Source organism: Octodon degus, unplaced genomic scaffold (assembly GCF_000260255.1).
Source record: "Octodon degus isolate 3935 unplaced genomic scaffold, OctDeg1.0 scaffold00034, whole genome shotgun sequence".
Taxonomy (NCBI): Eukaryota; Metazoa; Chordata; class Mammalia; order Rodentia; family Octodontidae; genus Octodon; species Octodon degus.
In genome coordinates this window covers 12,010,225-12,024,574 of record NW_004524610.1, presented here as the reverse complement: position 1 = coordinate 12,024,574, position 14,350 = coordinate 12,010,225, and the positions used below count along the sequence as shown (strand labels likewise).

General features: G+C 37.5%; 1 protein-coding gene across 1 annotated transcript in view; it reads right to left on the bottom strand.

The window, feature by feature from the left end:
- Positions 1 to 14,350, bottom strand: part of Lama2 (laminin subunit alpha 2) — a 639,722-nt gene that overhangs the window by 235,282 nt on the left and 390,090 nt on the right. Inside the window, exons 17-18 of the mRNA XM_023714262.1 lie at positions 10,218 to 10,345; positions 2,697 to 2,783 (exon numbers count right to left, since the gene is read on the bottom strand). Of these exons, the coding sequence (XP_023570030.1) occupies positions 2,697 to 2,783; positions 10,218 to 10,345 (215 nt within the window). The remainder of the gene's footprint in view (positions 1 to 2,696; positions 2,784 to 10,217; positions 10,346 to 14,350) is intronic.

Genomic DNA, 14,350 nt, shown 5'->3' with positions numbered 1-14,350 from the left:
GAAGAAGAAGAAGAAGAAGAAGAAGAAGAAGAAGAAGAAGAAGAAGAAGAAGAAGAAGAAGAAGAAGAAGAAGAAGAAGAAGAAGAAGAAGAAGAAACAGCAGCAGCAGCAGCTGGACCTTCATGTGCTACATTCCCGAGTGAAGGGATTTCACATAGAAAGTGTGCAAGCATAGAGAACTCCTAGATTTGGGGGCTCTAGAAGTTATGACCTAAGAATGCAGAACCAACCCCATCATCTTTTCCCAGACAGAAAAATGGAAGAGCTTTGGAAATACACAGAGGAAAGCAATAATAGTAGACATAGTTATGGAAAGCAATGGAGAGTCGACAGATATGAATGGAAGGGCACTCAGGCCAAGGAATAGGTTAGCAGAAAGACCTGGATCTGGCTGCCTCTGCAGCTTTCTCTTTGATGCACACTCCTATATGCACCCACCGACCACCCACCCAGGCCTGCCACAGGCACCTAGGGATAAGGCAGTGTTTAAGAGCCTTAACTCAACATCAGAAGCAGAGAAAGGTGAAAAGAAAGTTGGCTGAGGCCCTATTTCCAAGCTCATACATTTTCTACAGACAGAGAATGAGGTTCAAAATATAAACTAACCTGAGGTACTTCATATCAAATTATAATTATTGTCTACCTGAACCATGGTGTGGACCATATTAATGCCGTATCATAAGAGAGGAAGATTTAAGGCCATATGTTGAGGGAATGCCGTGTCAAGCAAATTCATCAGATTTTTTCACAGAACAAGCTAAAACTTTTAACATGGAAAGGATACTCGTCAAAATTTAACTGTCACAAAAATCTAGTTCTAAAATGCTGACTTTGTGGACAAGTTGTGCATACAGTGACAACACAAATCACTTTTACAGGGGTTGGCTTGCAAGATTTTCCATGCAAGCAGTAGAATTTTCGCACCCTTCCATTTCAACATGAATAGCTAAAAAAATTTTTACTAATATTTTTGATGGATGTTAAGTTCATTGTAAACCCTCAGTACTCTGGGGAAATCCCAATTCTGGCTAGAAAAGGATAATATCCATCATCTGTATAAGAATAGCTGGTGATTTTTTTTCTTTTGCTGAAAAACTTGAGTTGGAGATAAGATATGCCATTTGCTAGCTCCATATCCATCTTTCCCTCTTTCTTTGAGTTGCATTAATACAGATTTTAGACAGGAAATCATGCTTGCTGTCAGGCATTTCTTTCCCTAGTGATTTTTTTTTTTTTATTGCTCAATTAGAATTCTCTCCAGGGCATGTGACCGATCCTACCCATAATAGGGAAAGATTTGAGCTGCTGAGTCAGGGACGGTACAACGCGTCTGTTTATGTGCAGTGTCTGTGGTAGTTGCTAGGCAGGTATTTGTTAAATGAAAGGTAGCTATTTGAATCATCGATGGTCCAGAACCTATAATGCAATGTGTGTGGACAGGACAGTACATCAAGGAAAGCAATAGAGACAATTCAGAGCTCATGCTCAGCTAGATAAGTGGATTTAATGGCCTTGTATGAGAGAGGAGCTGTCAGTTTTCAGCTGCAAAAAAAAGGCTGTCTGTAGTACGCTTAAGGGGGTGTGGTTTAGGCGCTTGATGTAAATCTGTCTCGACAATGATCTGTTCTTCTATGATAATAAGTAATGCACATAGGCTTCCTTTTAGAAAAACACAGTTAGTGGCCTCCACTGTCTCAGTTACAGATAAATCTTTCCAATTTCCCTTCTTTTCCTCTGTTGCTAATCTACAGATCCTACCATACTGACGAACATACTTATTGCTGCTAGAAACTGCCACAGGCGCATTGGCCACTGAGTGCAGTAGCTAACCAGAGTCTCTCGGGGTGACTGGCTTCTGCTTCATTCACGTCACACACCTTGAAAGAAAAAGGGAGGATGGCTGGAGAAACAGGGAAAGGCTCCCTGTCTGTGGTAACCCTGGTGACAAGGAAGGACAGAAAGTCATCTACCCCACCCCCAGTGATGTAAGGAAGGGGACTATTTGCAGTACTAAAACCATGGGAAGGTTGTTCTCTTTGGCAATAATGTAGTTTCAAAGAGGAGGTTGGTACCATTTTTATGTGGGGGTGGAATATATGATAACTTCATTCCTTCAAAACCATTTTTAAGAGGAAACAGAATTGCACAAATTATATTCCACTGTACAGCAAAACAACAAAATCAACAGAAATTTAAACACCGGTGTAAGAATCATTACAAGAGACTATAAATCATAATACTATATTATTATATTTTGTCTGTATTTCACATATGCTCAAATCAAGTGATAGGAACACTTCTTAAACTATAAATTAAGAATGTAAGTCACATTTTAAGGACAAAAAGCTAATTATGAAAAATAAATGATGCCAATGGTAGACAGCAAGATAAATCTTAAAGTGTATGACTTTCCACTTGAGCAATACTTTTTAGAAAGATTGTAGGTTAATGTTTAACCTTTATGATTAAAACATTAATCAGATAATTCTCTGAGTGAATGAAGATTTATAGAGCAATTGCTAGAGAATAAATAAACTATAAAAATATAATGGATTGGTTTGACGAGAGTGAAAAAAACTTTATTTCATTTCATTGGGTTTGGCTATTCTTTCGGGTAGAGCAGTGAAGGATAATGCCTGTGGCTTTATAACCCTCAAGGAGGAAGTCATCTTTCAAGACAGGCAGAATGTGCTTACCTCTCACAGCGTGGTCCTGTGTACCCCGCAGGGCATTCATCACAGATCAATCCAAGACTCGGGTCTAAATGGCAGGTCGGGCTAAAGCTTCGTGGACACCAGCAAACGACAGGAACAAGGAGGAAGCACAGACAGACAGTCATTAGCAGTGTCCTTTCATTTCTCTTCCTTCACTGCTACTGTGACAAAAGGGTACAGGCCAGTCATTCTCATCTCACATGCAGAGATTAGGGTCTGGTCATTGGAGGATGAAATGACCTTGATATTTCCGTGGACATGAATACAGCCCAGCAGAGAGCTTCTGCCTGTGGCATGGACTTAGCTGGCTTTTGGCTGTTTGGGGTCTTGGCTCATCAGTAAAGAGGAAATACACTGCTGTTTACAGCGATTCCCTAGGCCTGACCGCACACAGCCTCATAAACCTTCTCTCTGGCTGCATCCTGCTGAATCAGAAGCAGCCTGGAGAAGAATGTAGGGATTTCGAGCAACTGACAATTAGTAGTGGCAGCAGTAGCAGTGGGGGCGGGGGCTCCAGTATAAGGTCCCCTACCACGGGGGGTGTGTGTGTGGTCACAGGCACCTGTGGCACTGATCAGGGACGCCTTCGGAAAAGATCAGGGTGTGTGATCCACGTAAGCGTATGATAAAAGAGAAGAAGACAATATTGACATTTATGAAATTTTACTTTCTCTTTGAACACATTTGAATTTGGGTCTGAAGGACCAGAGCTGACATCATGAGCTGGATTCACGTCACCAGGCCTGGGCACAGGCTTCCTCCTGTGCCGAGCTCACCCCAGGGGCACATGTGGCACAAGGCTGTGGTCAAGGGCTCTCGTGAGAGCACTCAACCAGCTTGAATCCCATGAGTGCTGCTGATTTCTAATTTTTAATTTTTTTTGAGATACATAAAAATTGTGCATATGGATGGGGTAAGATGTGATGTCTTAGAGTGTACATTGTATAATCATTAAGTCTTATTAAGTATTTATTATTTCCTTATAGAGAAAACTTGGACAATCCTTTCTGCTAGATGTTTAAATGTGCTGCACGCCGTTGTTGTTTACAGCAACCCTACAATGACACAGCACAAACAGAGCTTCTTCCTCGGCACCAGATGGCCACTCCCCACCACCATCCATGGAGACCCTCCAGGCTCTGGTAACCAGCCCCCTAACCTTCTTACATTCCACATTGCTCTACCATTTGAAAAGCCAATGCCCTCAATTAATCTTTTCCTTATTATGTTTTCTCAAATAGATTTATTTTCTGTTATATATGACAGCACAATTCAGTAGGGGGCTTGTTTGATGGCTGTATGAATTAAAGAGAGAACAACAAATTAAACACTACAAGTACCCATCTATCTCTGCTCTTGACACTTATAAGACTTTGTAATGCTTTTTCTTTTTAACTTCTGTGCAGGTCAAATCATGGGTACTAATTTTGAACAACTTCATTCTAGACTAGCTCATAGTAGTGCTGTAAAGACAATAATTTATATTTTCTTCATAATACAAAGTTATTAAGAATCAAGTAGACATATTATTTTAAATATTTGACTCAATGGAAATGGAAATGAATCTATTGGGTCAAGGAGAAAAAACCCAGACAGAAGAACCTACATCATGGGGTGCTGGTGGCTGCCCTTGGCACATAGGGTTGGATCTCTGAAAAGAGAAAGGAACCTGTCCTGTGCCACCTAAGACTGCAAGAGGCCCCACCATAGGTGATCGTCACTGCAGACAGAAGGTGGCAGTGAAGGACACATGCCAAAGGGAAAGAGCTAGGATTTTACCTCACCCTTTTACCTTTTGTCTGCTTGATGCATAAATTACTAAAAGTGACTATCATCTCTTTATATGAATAAAATGTACTCTGTAATTGTTTGCAGACACAAAAGAGGTAGCTGGATTTTGACAACTCTCTACTGTGCTTGCGCATCTTCTTTGGAAGTCAGCCCTCTACAACATCTCAATATGTGTGCAGAAAGGGACTCCAACTGGAAACCTGAAGTCCACCACAGCATTGGGCGACCACAATTGAAACAAAAAATCATTCAATTATTTTTTTAAACTTGTACACCAGTCTGCCATAAGACATGTCAACGGTGGTTGACAAGGCTTCAGACACTTTAAAACTATTTATAACATAGATTTCAAATTCTTATAAGATACTCACCTGTTATTTTAAAACAATAGAAGTAAAATAAAATATGCTCCTTGACAAAAATCAATGTTTTTTTTCCAGAAAAAATTAGCAGTAACAATATATTAGATTTGACTAACTGTTAACAGTGCATACAGTTCTGAGCCGGTTGAGACACCCTACTTCCCAGGAGAACTGGGCATGGATCCAGCTCTGAAGATCTTCACATGGGTACCGTCTTTGCCATGTAGCCAATCAGCACTTGAACCTACTGGTGGGAACTGCATCATACAAGTGCTTGACTTCATGCATCTAAAGGAAACCACTCCTAGAAATAGATCTGAATTTATGCTTTGATATTATCTCAATAACATAAACACAGCATCCATTGATTCATGACTGTTATAGCTATGGCAGAAGACAGCATTCAGTAGCAAAAATAAAATCAGAATGAGAGAAGAACACACCCTAAAAAAGTACCTGCGGGATTTGTACTGGCAAATGCAGCAATTTAACATCACTTTGGGCTGAAACACCAATCTAATTGTTCTGTGACCCAAAGAGAGAAACACAAGCTCATCACTGACTTCGAGTGATGCCAGGACTGTGTCAGTGAGCTCTAGTTGGCTTGCTTCACAGCAGCTGAGAGAATGCTTTGTTTCCTGGAGGGTCCAGCTCACAGTGCTGCAGGCACTGGGCAGCCGAGAACAGGCACTTCCCATGGATGTGGGAAGGCAGGGGGGAGCTGCCATTGAAATAAATGTGTGGGCGGAGTTCCTCCTAATGACTAAATGTAGATCTTCGTATCACATGTATTGTTGTAAGTGTTTCTCTGTCTCTGTCTCCGTCTCTGTCTCTGTCTGTCTCTCTATCTTTGTTTCCTCTCTCTCTGTCTCTTTCTCTCCTTCCCTCCCTCCCTCCTTCTGTCTCTCTGTCTCTTTCTCTCTCTTTTTTCTCTCCCTTTCTCTGTCTTTCTGTCTCTGTTCTCTCTCTATATATATATGATTATGTTTAAATAGGATTATGTAAGTGAACTTATGTATATTTTCCTATCAGTGATACATACAGAAAAATGTAGCTGTGTTCCAAAAAACTTTAATAAATAATATTTTTTGTGGTGTACTGGGAATTAAACTCAGGGCCTTAGACATGCTAGGCAAGCACTCTACCCCTGAACTAAATCCACAGCCCATAAATACTAGTTTTAAAAGGGATAATTAAATATAACCTTTTGAGTGAGTCCAAAAGTCAGATCTAGAAGGGTCATTTCTTTATGATACATACAAAGCAGTAGGACTGAAAATGACTGTAGTAGACAGAATTACTGAGGGCCTTCTGCTCATTCCGGCTTATTCTAACCATCCCTGTAGCTTTATTACATAACTTATGATAAGATATAATAGTATCTATTCAAATTCAGTTTAAATATTTGAGGGCACAAACTCACATTCTCTTTCAGTTCTTATTTAAACAATAATCTATGTGATACAGAAAATTAATGATTATAAAGCATCTGTAACATTTCCACTTTTATTTTCTTCTTTAGCGGTATAGCTCACTCCTTTTTACAATCTCCAACTATAATATATACATCATTAAGATGAAAGGCCAAGCAAACAGTGGACAATGTAAGTAGTTATGAAATTGATATATATGTATAATTTAAATATTATATGCTTGTCTTTATTCATACATCACAATAATTATAACAATCTATCTCTATCTTCCAACACACTTGATTTATTTAGCAATATTATCTAAGAAATTTGGAGCCAAACGCTCGTGAGCCATAAGATTTATGACTAGGGATTAAATAGATAAATCACCAAGGTAAAACCATCATGAAGCCTTATACTTGAGATGAAGGTTGCAGCAACCTTTAGTTTTTTAAATTTCTTTTTTTCTTTGAGTAACCTGTGTAATTTCAAATTCCTTCTTTTGGATTACACATGAATCCAGTTTATGCCTCAGCATTCCTAACTCAGATGATAACGATAATTACAAATAGACATTTCAAACAGAAAACATTTAGGTAGCTACACTAAAATCAATTTTTCCTAGCACAACTATGCATGTAAACTATGATACTTTTCTAAATTGTTTTCATAGCAAAAGTTTGTATAATTCTAACCATAAAACTCAAAGGATTTATAAACTGGATTGTCATTGATTCTTCTACTGCTTACAAAACACTACAACTAAATCTGGAATCTAAAAAAGGCCATTATTCATATCTCAGTTGTACTACTAATGATAACATTATCATTTGGTTTTTTAATAATTACTGTAATTTGGAAGTCTCTTAAAATGGAATAATCTCTAAATATATAGTGTTATTGGTATTAGCGAGCAATTTTAATTTTAAAAATTCAATGTTAATGTAATTCATCAAAATTGTAACACATATATTCTAGGAAACATCATCAACAGATACTGGGACCTAAATCCATTTTGCAAAGATCAATGTTGCCTTAACATTTGCTGAAGTTATCTTTTCATCAGGAACAACACAGCCTGAACTCATTATCGAGGTAGAAACACAGCAAATATGAAGGAGTGGGTTATATGTGCCTGGAATTATCAAAGCAAGATTCTCTCCTCTTCAGTTAGTCATGTTGGTCAGTCTTCCCGGGAAATCTATAAGGTCTATGTATTCAGTTAGTCGTATATTTTACAAATGAATTAGGTTAGGATTCACAGACCTCGATAAATGGCCACCTCTGCTGAATGGCTGTCTACACTAACACTGACGACATTTTAGTGGAGAAAGAGAGGTGCCAAGATGGAATTCTCAGATGTAATTCCTCGTCCCTTGTCAGTGGAGTGTAGTACTGAACAGTGGGCTTTGTGTGCGCATGGATGGCTTGGAGAACGCCATTCAGTCGTGGTACATGAGTGGGTCCTGCGTGTGCGTCTAACCCTCAGTGGGTACAACACATAGAAACTGGGTCTCACTAAACCAACAGGCAGCTGAGTAACTATTAATTATGAAGGCATTTATCACATGTGTTCTCAGCTTCCCATTGTTTTCTAGCAGCTTTCCCTTTTGGCTTCCATTCATCTCTGAAACCACTGGTGACCAAAAGATACTTTGTTTTGTGCCTGTCTCTGCAGGTGCTTCTCTGGAACTGTTCTGATCACTAAGAGACATTTAAGCCACTTCTCATTTTCTCAGGGTCTTTCTCAACAATGCCAGGGACCTGGTGGACATGCTGATTGCTGTTAGGGTCATCACTTGAAATTAGGGCACAGTTCTTTTAAAGCTCCCAGTGCGTACTGCAGAGTACAGGAAGTACCTGGAGATGAAGCTGAGACTCCAATTTGCTGAGTGTTCTGTGAGCAGGTTCCTGAACAAGCAGCCCTCACTTCACTGTGTCTCATCCCTGTCTCAGTAGTAGAGCATGCGCTTAGTATGTCTGAGGTCTTGGGTCATTGTCTCCAGCACCGGAAGTTATTAGTGATTAAATAGAGGGAGAGCTATACACAATTACTCACTAGTAAAACTTTTGATTGTGCTCACTGTGGTATGCCTTGTTTTAAAAAAAATTTGGCTTCAAAGTCTATTTACAGTAGATGGTTTCACTTTTGCAAATTTCACTTACCCCATGAGTGAGTTTTAGGTGTTTCATATATTTTAATCAAGTAATTTTCACAGCAGCTCCAGGTGAAGTCCCTCAATCATGACTGGTGGTGAGTGAGTGTGAGTAATTTGCCATAATTCAAGCAGCTAAAAAATGTGTAGCTCTACATTTGAAGTAGAATTGGGGCCATAAAACCACTCAATTTCTACTCAAATGATTCATTTTATAATCTATAAAATGGGGGTTATAATATCTACCTAACTAAATTATTTTTAAGATGAATTAAGAAAATATGGTTCTTGGCCCCATACCTAGAATTTTGTACGCTGCTTTCATTAAATATTAGTACTTTCTCTTCCTTTCCAAGCAATGAGCAAGAAGGAAAATTCTGAAGAGTTGGGTAGGCGGAGAGGAGCAGGAGGATTTTGTGTAGGCTGAATGGTAGGAAGCACAGTTCCAAGCAGGATTTTTAGACTCAATATTCAATTATTTTTAAAGTCTTTAGCTGCAGAATTCATTGAATCTACTAACAAAAGACCATTTTGATTAGTAGAATCTTGGTTAAGGGCTCAGTGTAAGACCTACTTGGCTAAGTCTTCACATGAAAAGACCACAGTAGAGATTTCACTTTAAATATTATTTACAAGTTTTGCTCTGTGAACATTAATATTTATTTGGAAAAAGGGTTGGAAATACCTGCTGTAATAGGAAGTTTACTAAGCATGGTGATGTCCTTTAAGAGGGTTCTCTAGAAGAGAAAATTTTTTCATTTAAATGAATAGTTAGAGCTGGGCTGGTGCTCAGTAGTAGAACATGTGCTTAGCATGTCTGAGGTCTTGGGTCATTGTCTCCAGCACCAAAAGTTATTAGTGATTAAATAGAGGGAGAGTTACTCACTAGTAAAACTTTTGATTGCGCTCACTGTGGTATGCCTCGTTTTAAAAAATTTGGCTTCAAAGTCTATTTACAGTAGATGGTTTCACTTTTGCAAATTTCACTTACCACATGAGTGGACTCTTGAAAATATAAGGAGAAGCAGGTTAAGGTAAGAGAAGAGGCCATCAATAAAAGTGTGCTGTGTCTTACTTTTTAAAAGTCTAATCCAAAGATTAGAGCACTTGGCCTGCATAAACAACTATAATATTCTGAAAAGAAATTATATAAAATTTATATTAAATGTTTTGAAGAACCATATGGTTTATAAAAGTTATAAGGAAATATCATTCATAGGTTACTACTCCTGAATCCATGATGTAATGTGCATCATTAAATAATCTTAAAAGATGTACATATAATATAAATGTACATGTGTATGAGGTGAATTATCCGAGAATTCAGGGACAGGATGGGCACTTGAAGGTGAGTTGGATGAATTCCGTCATCTTACCTTATGAGAGTTTTATGACTTTCTCAAGATTTACAGAGACATAGCATGAAGTGAAAGTCCAAATGATCGGTGTATTGGTGGCAGTGTATATCCATCTGCATACCCATCCGCGCCACGAATGCGTTTATATAGAATATGCCTCTTCTTTGGAAGTGGTATAGAAATTAACATTGAGTTCTGTCCCTTTGATATTAAATCATCAAAACTAGAGCAAACATATTAAAAATCCTTCAAAATAAAGTCATAACTTTAAACATTTTACATTTACCAGCTGACATTATCTTCCTGAAAATTTTGTGTATCTATTACTGCCTGTGTGTGTTGGACACAAGGGCACCTTGGATATCAAAAGTACACTTGTACACCCGGCTGCCACACTCCCTGACGTGGCAGGTTTGTTACTTACTTATTGGATGGGACATTGAGTGGACAGGCACAGGGCTGGCAATCTTCAGAGGTCCCTTGAGTAGGATCGCCATAGAAACCAGGAAGACATACATTGCAATAGGGCCCACCTGTGTGATCCTTACAGTTCTGAGGAAGAAATGCACACCAGTGCATTAGTTTAGTCTCAAGCAGCAACATGTGGCCAAAAATAGGTCTACAAAGTCATTAGTACGTTCCCTGCCTGAAGAGCAATTTTTCCACATTGAATGGTCAATTTTACAACAGAGAAATAGCTCTGAACATTAATTGAATATCTAACTTACAAATGACATGCTAGCTTCTGCACGTGCAAACTCATGAAAGGACCACAGAAATTCATTATGCTTCTTTGATCATGCAAATCTTTCTTTTTATTTACATATGGGAATAGCTGTTAGTGTGTGTGTGTGTATTCGTGTGTGTGACCATAGATCTTGAATGACATATGTTTAATAGAAAATGGAGCTGAGTCGAGGTAAGAATCAATTGTTCAGCTTAAAACTGCTGATTTAATGAGAGCCGCAGCTAAACCTACAGGTCTCCCAGCACCAGGCCCTCTAAGTTCAGTCATTAATTTTGAACTTAGAGGACACTGATGGCTTGGACAATATGTCCCTATATTACATCTGTGAAGACTTTGCTTGATTCGTAATTGAAGGGGGAGAAAACTGAAAAAAATTTAAATGCATAGCAGGGATAATAAAAATCACAAGGCACCTATCAATTTTCTTCAGCCATTTTCAAAAGAAAACTGAAAGGACATTTTTTGACTCATTTCCTTTTCAAAAATCAAAATAAAATGATTTCTATGTTCATTGCTTCATATTAAGTAAAGTCCATTACTAAGCTTAAGCAGTGTCCATAAAACTGAAGACTGGCATGTAGGGGAATAGTTTAATTAATGAAATAATAGAATTATCTCTAAAACTTGTAATAACAGAACATGATACAATTTTATTTTGTTTTGTTTTTTGGTATGCATGACTTCAACCTCCAATGGTACAATAAAGAATATATAAAATTTCTATTAAAATCATAAACAAGATTATTTGTTACAGAATTATGCTTCAAAATGAATAAGGATAAGTAGTTGTACCTTTGCTCATATTGAAAACATTCATCAGAAATCTAGAATACATAGCCATTTATGATCAATTACACAATTTGTAAACTAAATAGCTACAACATACATTGAGATTAAGCATGGATTAAAAATTTATACAACTGGATGGCCATTGGAATAGTTAGATTAAAATAGTGAAAATCCTAATCTATTTATTTTAATATACTTTTCAAATCTTCATTTTAAATTACATATAATAAATAGACTTAGCAAGAAATAAAGACACCCTTTGAACATAGCATTTTAACTGTCCTTAGAGAAGTCAGATTTATTTGCAGATTGGAAGAAATCTAGATTATAATTCAACCTTCAACTCTGACGCTGCCATTTACATTCTAATTTTGAACAAAGAAGCTAAAATTGATCATTTAGGATGCTTTCAAGCTCTCCCAGCTTCATCAACTACAAGTTCAAAGATGTTTCTATCAGTAATTGGCAATAAATGGTGTTTTTCATATGTTTTAAATCTTTTTTTTTCTTTTTCTTTTCTTTTCTTTTTTTTTTTTTTTTTTTTTTTTTTTTTTTTTTTCTTTTGTATTTTAGGGAAGGGTCTACAGGGTGTTTAGGGTCTCACTACTAGATCGGACCCATAGTGATTTGCCTGTTTATAGTTTCCCAAGAGCTAGGGTCACAGGCGTGTGCCACCACACCTAGGCTCAGCTGCCCTCTCAGTGCATTCCAGGGGTGGCACCAGCATGGCAGGCCCAGGGATCAAACCCCCAGCCCCAGCACCTGTTTGCAGGTGTTTTAATCTGCTGAGCTATTTGGCCAGCCTTAAGTCTTTTAAAATTTATTTAGCAAAATTATTTAAAAGATAGTATAAAATTTAACTTCACTATCAGCAGTTGTCTAAACAACAGAGCATATTGATTACTACTGTATAACTATGGAGCATTCTGGGAAAAATTTTCCTTTGTCTCTTTAAGTCTTTTGGATCCTCATGGCCACCCTTTGGTCTGTGCCTTTATACCTCCTTTCTCACTTTCCAAGGTTGGCGAAACTCATTCATTACCTTAAATTGTTTGTTTTTTGAAAAATTATTTGTATCTAGTCATGTTAGCATAAACAAAATTACATTGTCAGCAGCTCAGAGGATTTAAGAATTAGATTCCAAAAACTGGCTATGCCTGAACAAATCCAAGATAGGCTTTCTTGGTCTGGGATATAGTTCAGCAGCATAAGCGCCTGCCTGGCAAGTGCAAGGTCTTGAGTTTGAGTCCTGGTTAAGAACAAAACAAAACAGAACAAAACAACAACAACAACAACAACAACAACAACAACAAAAACCCTATATTCCCAAATAGGTTTTTTAACTCATCCAAAAAAATCTTAATATAGCTCAGAGAGGGTGCTTTTATAAATGAGTTCTTCAAAAGATAAGTGCAGTATATTTTTTATAATACCTCATTTTATCTTCACTTAATGGAAACAAAAATACATCTTAGAGCCCACTTTGTGTGTGTGTGTGTGTGTGTGTGTGTGTGTATGTGTGTGTGTGTGTATGTGTGTTACTAGAAATTCAACTCAGGACCCTGAGCTTGCCAGGCAGGCACTTGGGCAACTAAGCTATCTCCCCAGCCCAAGCCCAAGTATTTTTTGCAACTAGAACAGGAAACAACATTACACAATTAATACAATTAAAATCCAATGCAAAAAGAGGGCTATTCCCATCTGGTATTGTGGTTAAGTTGGTGGACGTCTTGGTGTGAAGGAGCCTGTCGTGTGACTATTCTATCACATATCACCACAGTGTGAACCACGCCCTTTTCTATTGTGGGCTAAATGTTTCCTTGGTCAATTCAAAATTATTATTATTATTATTTTATTTTTTTTTTGTGGCAGAAACAGGGATTGAACTCAGACCCCTGTGCTTGCCAGGGAAGTGCTTATTCTACTGAGCCATATTCCTGGCCCTTGATTCAAAATTATTTTGAGAAAAGGTGACTTTTAAAACAGGTCCACATTTGAAAAGAGTTATGATTTTATTTGGAAGTCAAAAATGTATTTTGGTTAATTTAAAATTTGGTATTTTTCAAGCCAAGCTAGGCCATAATCAACTTCTCCGTAAATAGCATAAATTATCTGTTTAATAATAGAAAAATATTCTACATAATAAAAAAAAGCAATTAATGTATAGGTGTAGGGTCAGAAAAATGATACCAACAGTGACTTTTATGCACAATTTTTTGTTCCTCTATACCGGGGATTGTACTCAGGACCCTGTGCTTGCCAGGCAAATGCTTATTCTACTGAGCTATCTCCCCAGCCCATTTTATTGACAATATTAAAAAATTTTCCATTTGTGGATCATATCATTAATATGATCAGGATGGGGGTTAAGCACTTCATTATTATGACTATTTGAGACAAAGGTATCAATCAGTCTCCAGGAGAAACTTCACATGATCATGTGTTTATGAGCTACCTGCAAAAACTCAGGTCATTCTGTGTATATCATGAAGCTGTCTGGATTCCTTTATAATTTGAGCATGGACCCCCTTCTGACTTTCTACAAAATACATACACCAGGCTTCCTTAGGAGAAAAACACCGAGAACACTGTCCCCTCCCTTCTTTCTCTCCCAAGCCTAGAATTATGCTGAAATAATCTTCTCTGAAGCCAAATGTCTTTCATTGTTTGAAATATCACATCTCGAGCTGGTCCTAAGGCACAATCTGCTTTCATCAAAGTGGATTCTACTTGAAATATGACCATAGGGAACCTTATAAACTCAGTATCATGGCATAAATATTTTTGTATTTTTAGAGTTAAGTAAAGAAAAGCCGCATTAGTTTTGAGCTGTATACTTCCTATTTTATATTAATCAAGTGTTTAAAGATAATTCAATATTTTCCCAAGGTACACTTGAAAAGACTATGCGATAATTAAAATGAAACTCAGTCTTTCTATTTGTAAAAATGCCATTTGAAAAACTACTGATCTCAAATTAAGGCTATCGTGCTTTAAACTGCAATGCAATTAAGCAAAAT